We start from the raw sequence: 8,697 nt of genomic DNA on the forward strand, positions 1-8,697 counted from the left end.
AGCCTGACCTCATACCTACGTTAGTACCATCACTGATGATTTTACTTGGTAAGTAGGTGTGTACCTGCTAGTAGATGTCATGATCGAGGCCCGGGATCGAGGTCATATGTCATGATGACGTCACGAAACATAAAGAAAGTTATGTGAAATTGTTTTTGGGGAGAGATTTTGATACGCCATGTAAAATCATGTGATTCCCTGTTGGAGTCCATTAGCCGTTGAGACAGTTAGAATATAGCTTCATTGCCTGAAAGGTACCAAGATTGGCAGAAAAGGACTCTATCACATTTCACTGAGCAATTCGTAGGTATTTAGTTATTGTTTTACCAATGATTGGAATCTGGTCTAATATCATTCATAGTTCAAATCGTACGGACCCACATCACTTTATGTTCAGAATAATTATATTTCTTCCATTTTCTCAACTAACATAACTCTATACTTCTCACCACGTTTTTATCCCGGGTATCAATCACAGCCCAGGAAAGCGGGGGTGCTGGCTGGTTTTCTTTCTTTCATTTTTTGTTTTTGTTTGCTTGTCGAATTGCGCGGGACAAAAAATGACCTTCATTTTGTAATGAAACCCTCTTTTGTGCTTGTAAAATTGCTTAGGACCAAAATGGCCTTGATTTTTTGTCCTTGTAAAGTCTAGAATCAAGACCCCCTATTTAAAAATCGTTCCAAGGGTCCTGGTATAGATATACTCCTTTTTATTTCTTTAGTATGTTTGTGCGCAGTTCTATACATAGGCTTTGACTTTAGGACCTCTGAGGCTCTCCCCGTCCCACCCGCACCCCCCCCCCCCGGACAATGGAAATAATGTAAATTCAATTTTTCTCTAAACTGTCCCAAATAAAAAAATCAAGTTATGAAATCTACCGAATACTAATTATCACAAGTTTCAAAGATTAATTTTTTTCGCTCGCTAATTTATTGATAAGAATTTTTTTCAAAAATCATAGACAAAATTAACCGATTAAAAGTTATCAAAATTATATTGTTCTTATTTTTAAACCTAGAAATGTATAGTTGAATTAATAATTCACTAAATTGATAGATGTCAGTTTCCCAGTCGGAAGAAATGTATTTCATAAAAAATAAATATTTTTTTTCAGTACTAGTTTCTTTAACTTTTAAGTTTTTGTTTTCAAAGAATCAGAGATGATGCTGCCAGTCGTTATTCTAGTGGCTATCGCTGGGCTAGCAGCAGGGGCCCCCAACCCCAAGCCATCGCTTATTCGTCAATGCGAAAGTGAGTTTAAAAAACAATTGTCTTAGAAGATATCCAAACTCGAAAGGACACAGTCGCTGGTGTGTCTTGCAGTATGTATATATACATATATATATATATATATATATATGCGTTCGCAGTGTGGAACACAACGGTGAAATTCTCTCCACACTGTTATAATTCAGCACATTAACAATGGGCCTTTTCACACGTGAATCTTGAATCATCATTGTAATGATGATTGCTATTGTAATCGTGACTGTGATTAGCGTTCGTGATTCTAATTATGTTCTAGGTTGGATTCACACGTGCTTAATATTCGTCATTAGCCTTATTTTTCACTGGAATCATCATTCAAATTACGATTTTTTTTTACAGTGTGAAAGGGCGGAATGTGAATCGCATGTTCACAGAGCCCATTATGTGAACATACTATGAAAACTCTGTATGGCAAATTGTTCTTTCCAGGAGAGATACCATGATGTTTATACCATCGTGCGTTTAGTGAAACTCTCCGCCCTTTCACACGGTAAAAAAAATCGTAATTTGAATGATGATTCCAGTGAAAAATATGGCTAATGACGAATATCTAGCACATGTGAACCAAACTACAACATGATTAGAATCACGAACGCTAATCATAGTCACTATTACAATAGCAATCAGCATTACAATGATGATTCAAGATTCACGTGTGAAAAGGCCCTCTATGTGTTAATTTGTTCATTTTTCATGTTTGTATACAAATTACAAATACATAACTCTTTATGGTTATTTCATTATTTTGATGATATATATTATCGTGCTTGTATATTTTTTTAGATATTGTTATGAGAGACTTTCAAAATATGAATCTGTAATAATTTATTTTTGGTCTGTTTCTGGGTCCATGATTCATGTATTTCCGCTATCAGCCTCATTCAGTGAGCTTTGTTGGATTACTACTTAGCTTATAAGTATGTAACCACAAAATAATTTATTTTGGAAGATTATATATGAACATACAATAATTGTCAGAAAAAGAACAAGACGACAATTTTTTATGTTTAATAATTAAATAATTAAACTGGATATTTATAGCAAGTCTTCTAATCATTTGCGCAATTGACGGTTTTTTTTTTTAAAGATTTTGTTTCTTGTTCACCCCCCCCCCCCCCGTTCTCGCTCTCATTTTCTCCTTTTGGTCCCCTTTCATTCCCCCCTCCCTCCCCTTCACTTCCCTTCACTACCCTTCGCTCCCTCCTTCCCTACTCCTTCCCTCCCTCCCCGCTCCCCCCCCTCTCTCTCTTGTTTTTATCTCTCCTATCAAGACATTGAGTGTCCCGACTATGCTCAATTGGAGGTACTTCGTCCCGATATGTGGAAAATGAGTGTAAAACCAGGACGATGGGTCGGAAGGATGGCTGAAACCTGCAACAAAACTGATGCGTTTCTTTCAGTAATCAAATACCTTGACGACTACTTTATAGGTAAGAATATAGACAAGTTAGAACTTTAGAAGGGGAAGGAGCTGGTTTCGGAGCCTCATAAATTAGCTTGAAAAGGGCTCCATCTAAGGGGCGCCGTCCCCTCTCCTCTCCATGGAACCCCTACCAATATACCAGAATTCTCATAGCCCTTAAAGTCGCCTATAATCACAAGTAATCTTGGCCGGATTTAAGCGTTCTCATAGCTGATATAAAAAATATTGACACCAATCCCCTTCCTTGAAAGAAAAAGATGCAGACTAGAATATCGAATCAATCATGATAGTGATAAAGGTAGATGAAACCTTCCAAAAATAAAAACGGTTCTTCACTTTTAAACCCCATTCAACTCCAATTGTGATGACGAGTATCAGGATAATGGACCCAAATTAAGATGGAGGATATGACCAGATCCAAATCTTACGTCGATTTGTAAGATTACTCGAGGGAAAAGAATACTAGGTTATCATCACCGAGACAAATTTCCCGTTGAAAAAAAAATGACGAGCAAAAAAAAAGAATAAAAAGGATATGCGTCCGCTCGTTCACCCCCCCCCCCCGATCCGCCCCTGATGAGGATACCAGTTTGAGATGGCTTGTTAGAAAGCATGGTCTCAATATAGTTTACTTCTATTATAAGTTTGATATTTTTAATTGATTTTTCTCATTTCAAATTTTAAGGAGTGATTCTTCCTTTCATTTTTTAACTAACAAAAAGTCTATATCAAGGGAACGATTCTTTAAACAAAAATCAAAGCAATCCATGACTGTACGTACTGTACAATCCCCCCCCCCCCCTCGACCTTGGGCCACTCGTTCAAAACATGTTGGCTAGGGAGCGAAGCGATCGAACTGATCCGATGGCATTTTTGTATACTTATCATGGAGTTTGTCAAACAGAGCAACAACAAAAATAGATTTTAAAAGTTCTTCCCTCTACTTACTTGACGATGATCATTTTATTTTCATTACCGTCTACACATTTTGTATAATAGACAATGGGATGGAACGGACACTCCCTATCGTACTGGAGGTCATCAAGAACAAACAAAGATGGAACAGCAGTTCGTACTGTTCCCGCCAAATGGAAGAATCCTATCCTTGCTGTGAAGTATTATACAATCTACTATTCTATATCCCAAGAGCTTCACAAGAGAGTGCTCCACATCCATCCAAGGTATACAGTCTTTTTCAGATTTAGTTAGTTTGCCGCCATGGTATTCGACCATTCCAAATTCGATAAAAAAAGGAAATAGAGATCGATGTTAACTTTATTAGATTAGCATATTTTTATTTTATGGTACTGTTTCGTAAAATTAATCTAGAGAAAATAGAGTGCAGTTATAACGTTCATAGGTATTGCGTAAAAGGAAGCTGAGATGCTCGAGGAAAGAGAGACTTCGAAAAAAATATCGAAAGAGTTCATTTCCTTCCTTCCGGGGAAGGGGGGGGGGGGCGTGATTGACGAACCTTTCCCCATACGGGAAAATTGCCTGGGTTCTGAAAATATTTCAGTTGCAATCATAGACATTCTTTTGTAAGAACATGTGTCACTAAAAGTTACGGTGTTTTAAAAGGATGAATTCTTGTTATATAGGTATTATAATGGACACAATATACACTGAGATATACTGTAGATGAGGATTGAAGTAACTTGACCTCCAAAAGTTCCATGACCAAGGAAAAGGAATGAGGAAAGGGTGAAATATGATTATTTTATGAATATGATATCAAAATTTATCACAGAATTAGAAAAAGGTTTTTTTTTTTATGTAAAAAAATCCGCTCACTCATGACTTTATTATTTATTTTGTATTTTTGCCCGATACGCCATGTTTGGCTCCTCAAGGATTTTGCCTTATTATACGCCACTATGAATATGAATATGATATGATATCAAAACCAAATAACTCATCATTATATCATCATAATGAAAATTTGAATTTCAACTTTGAAAGGAATCTGGAATGAGGCTGTACCCCATACCATATCGTTTGGTATTCTACGTCATCTCTTTTGATGGGCAACCGACCGATCGGAATGTGTCAGAGAAGTTCCAAGAGATTACTGAATACCTCGAAGATCAGAGAATCCCATTCGATGATGACTATTATTATATTGCAAGTGAGTATTGTCAGGGGCGGTGCTATGTGGGGCAGGGTTAGAGGGAACAAAATGAACAAGGCAACCTAAATGTGACGTCTTAATTTTCTTAATTTTGACACTGCAAGGTTAAATTGGGAACCAGTGGCCTTATAAGGCATCACCTCAAGTCGTCAACTACTCATACCTGTTGCAGAAAGAGTACAAGGGCGACTGTCATACAACAAGCAAATAAAGAATATTCTGAGACCGTAATCCTGTGAAGGGAAACTCTCCCCCAGACCCCCCCCCCTCCACAGGCACACATGGAGATAATTCAACAAATCATTCACTTTTTTTCGTAAGTTGTTCTGACATTAATTTGTTTGTTGGTCTATTGTTGATCCATTTATTCATTTTTACATTGGCTTGTCTCTTCTTCTTCTTTCTCTTTTTTTTTTTGGGGGGGGGGTTACTCATTTTTTCCCATCCTTTTTAAATTCATTTTGCATTATTTTTCATCTAGCCTACTTTTTTTTCTTTTTTATTTCTTCTTTTTTCATTTATTCATATATGCATTTTAGTCGTTTGTATGGAAGCTTAAAAGTGCCATCCAGATGTTCATAATCATCTCGTCATGTCTACATCTCTTAGGGAAAAGGATATATAAGATGACGAGATCTCGGATCTCGTCATGTCTACATCTCGTGGGAGAGATGATCAGATGACAAGATCTCAGATCTCGTCACGTCTACATCCTGTGAGAGATGATCAGATAACAAGATCTTGGATCTCGTCATGTCTACATCTTTTAGAAGAGATGATCAGATGGCAAGATCTTGGATCCGAGATCTTGGATCCGAGATCTTGTCATCTGATCATCTCTTCTAAAAGATGTAGACATGACGAGATCCAAGATCTTGTTATCGGATCATCTCTCCCACGGGATGTAGACATAACGAGATCTGAGATCTCGTCATCCTATTCTTTTCCCTGAGAGATGGAGACATGACGAGATGAACATCTGGGTGGCACTTTTAAGCTTCCATACGTTTGTGTAGTTTGTTCATTTATTTAGGAATATGGATTTTTTTTTTTACTTATTTCTATGCAGCTGATTATCCATCTGGATTAGCCCCTTATCGGAATGAAATCTTGATCGCTAGCTCAACTAGAAATTCTGAGAGCGATAAAACAGCGATGGCGAATTCATAAACCAAGGAGGTCCAGATTATTGGCGCCATGTCGACGACCGCGCGTCTCAACATCGGCCACGTCAAGTTTCGATTCTCTGCAAATGATTTCAAGGTGTTATTATTGATGTGATATGAATTATTCGTCACCATGGCTATGTAAAGCCTATGACATGAAATTATATTAAAGGACAAGTACATCCCAAACAAAAAGTTGATTTGAATAAAAAGCCGAGAAAAATCAAACAAGCATAACACTGAACATTTCATCAAAATCGGATGTAAAATAAGAAAGTTATGATATTTTAAAGTTAGCTTAATTTTACAAAACATTTATGCACATCCTGGTCGGTATGCAATTGAGGAGACTGATGACGTCATCCACTCACTATTTCTTTTGTATTTTATTATATGAAATGTGAAATATTCAAATTTTCTCCTGATTGTCTAGTGAAACGATTAATTCATCCCTGAACATGTTGAATTAGCATCGTGTAATACGGTATGGTTTAGTCAAGTTGGTCGTTATTGTCAAATCTGAAATTATGAAATATTGTATAATTCGAACAATAAAAAACAATTTTATGCGTATAACTGTTTATGAAAAATAAGCGAAACTTTAAAATGTCACAACTTTCTTATTTTACATCCGATTTTGATTAAATTTTCAGCTTTATGCAAGCTTGATTTTTCTCTATTTATTCAAATCAACTTTTTTTCTGGGGTGGACCAACAGTTTTATGCAGTATATTTCAGAGGAATTCCTGCTTTACCCGATTCCATGTACAGGCAGATAATGGAATCAATGTAAGGTTAATAATACTTTCAGTAAAATGTTTGAGTCCATAACAGTGTTCAATGACACTGCATGGTGTAAAACGATGTTATTTTCAATGAATTAAAAGTCATTTTTAATTATGATCATTATTAATATTTTGATGATGATGATTATGATTATGATGATGATGATAATGATGATGATTATTATTATCATTATTATCATCATTATCATTATCATTATAATAATTATTATTATTTTTATTATTATTTTTATCATTATTATTATTTTTTATTATTATTATTATTATTATTATTATTTTTACTATTATCATTATTATTATTGTTGTTGTTTTTGTTGTTGTTATTATAGTAGTAGTAGTATTGCTATTATTATTATTGTTGTTGTTATTATTATCATCATCAACAACAACAACAACAACAGCATCTGTATAAGAATTAAGATTTAATAAGGAAACCTAAAACCACGAAAAGTCGAAATAATACCCCCACAGTTTTAGATAACATTAAACTGCTCTGCACAAAAAATAACCCCATTTATTGCGTTTGTATATCCATGGATGTTTATGTTTTTAATACCTCTGTACAAAGATTGGATGTATTTTTTTTTTAATAAATACTTATTCCATTGTATTATATGACTCGCCGGACGCTTCGTAACTTTTCAAGGTTTAAGCTATACATGTTGTGCCCTCTTCTAAATTGTCATAATAATGTGTGTGTTTTGTATTCGTCAATATTCTCATTTAATACTTTAGTGTAGAAAATTACCGACAGCCCCGAGACAAAGGCCGATACAGCCCCGAGACGAAGGCCGAGTCTGATAGGGGTATAGGTCTTTAGCTGTGAGAGATTAAGAAATTAATAGCGAAATGAGAGAAAAGTGACCCAAAAAGATAATAAATAGGTTTAGACATGTTAGAGAGCGGGGCAATATAGTGGAAAGAATCTTCATTGATTTAAAAAAAGATCCAGATAGTTAATGACCATACTTCCATGGTAATGACAAGTAAAATTTAAAAGGGAATCGATTTTTCTTATATCTCAAATGATCTAAATTTGTATTTTAAAACTTTGAATTTAAATTTGTTATCCAGATTTTGCTGGGCCCCGACCACAGCCGACGGGAGAGAAAGAGAGAGAAACCGCTAGAGATAGAGGGGAGAGGGGTGTCTGAAATGTTACTTGCGCGATGAAGCCTGAAAAATATTGTTCCCTTTATAAGCCAAAAATGAAAATGGTGGGTCAATTTGTTCGATTTTTTTTATATATAACTTCTCTGCTGTACTGCACAAAGAGAATCACACATGGGATGATTTATATATGCAATCAAACATATCAAAAATGCATATAATATTTTTTAAAGTCCTTTATAAATACAAATTTGAGCAAATGGTTTGCCCAAATCTGACATTTTCTCACAAAACATTGCCTTTGTATATTTTGGGTCTGCTAAAAAAACAACTGCAAAAACAAACAATAAAAATCAGCAGAACCAAGTTTTCTGCATTTAACGGTCGGTCGGATGAGGGCAACATACTTTTTGTAGGCCATGTTAAAACCATGGAGGTTCTACCTCCATAAGTTAAAACCGATAACGTCGCAGCAACGCATAACGTCACACCAACGCATAATGTCGCATGAAATGACATTCCAAGAGCGTCAAACGCAATGTCGCAGTCAACGCTTTATGTCGTAACTTTTCTAACGCATAACGCCACATGTCGCTACACTGTTAGAAAATTTATCCATGAAATAAAAGAAGTTCCTGCAGCAGAGTCTCGAGAACACCTGTAATCTTACCAGATTGCGTAATCTTACATTATATCATGTAAAATTACAGGAAATTGGTAATTGGTGTATGGAACCTTACAAATTTCCTTAAATAAAACACCCTTTTTAAACAGACCTGTTCTGTTAAATTGCA

At 35.5% G+C, this 8,697-nt stretch overlaps 1 protein-coding gene across 1 annotated transcript; it reads left to right on the forward strand.

The window, feature by feature from the left end:
• The first annotated feature begins 214 nt into the window (after positions 1-214).
• On the forward strand, positions 215-6,182 carry LOC129278155 (uncharacterized). The gene is made up of 6 exons (XM_064110099.1): positions 215-303; positions 1,154-1,252; positions 2,542-2,700; positions 3,693-3,874; positions 4,656-4,821; positions 5,894-6,182. Exons 2-6 carry the CDS (start codon positions 1,162-1,164, stop codon positions 5,992-5,994), a joined length of 699 nt encoding a protein of 232 aa, XP_063966169.1. The 5' UTR covers positions 215-303; positions 1,154-1,161; the 3' UTR covers positions 5,995-6,182.
• Positions 6,183-8,697: the final 2,515 nt, after the last annotated feature.

The sequence above is a fragment of the Lytechinus pictus genome, chromosome 15 (assembly GCF_037042905.1).
Source record: "Lytechinus pictus isolate F3 Inbred chromosome 15, Lp3.0, whole genome shotgun sequence".
In the NCBI taxonomy this organism is placed as follows: Eukaryota; Metazoa; Echinodermata; class Echinoidea; order Temnopleuroida; family Toxopneustidae; genus Lytechinus; species Lytechinus pictus.

What these genes read in the sequence shown, in the direction of transcription:
- LOC129278155 (XM_064110099.1), top strand. Translation starts at nt 1,162, where the DNA reads ATGATGCTGCCAGTCGTTATTCTAGTGGCTATCGCTGGGCTAGCAGCA. An exon ending in CCTTGACGACTACTTTATAG is followed by an intron (nt 2,701 to 3,692) that starts GTAAGAATATAG and finishes TTTGTATAATAG; the next exon opens with ACAATGGGATGGAACGGACA. An exon ending in TGACTATTATTATATTGCAA is followed by an intron (nt 4,822 to 5,893) that starts GTGAGTATTGTC and finishes ATTTCTATGCAG; the next exon opens with CTGATTATCCATCTGGATTA.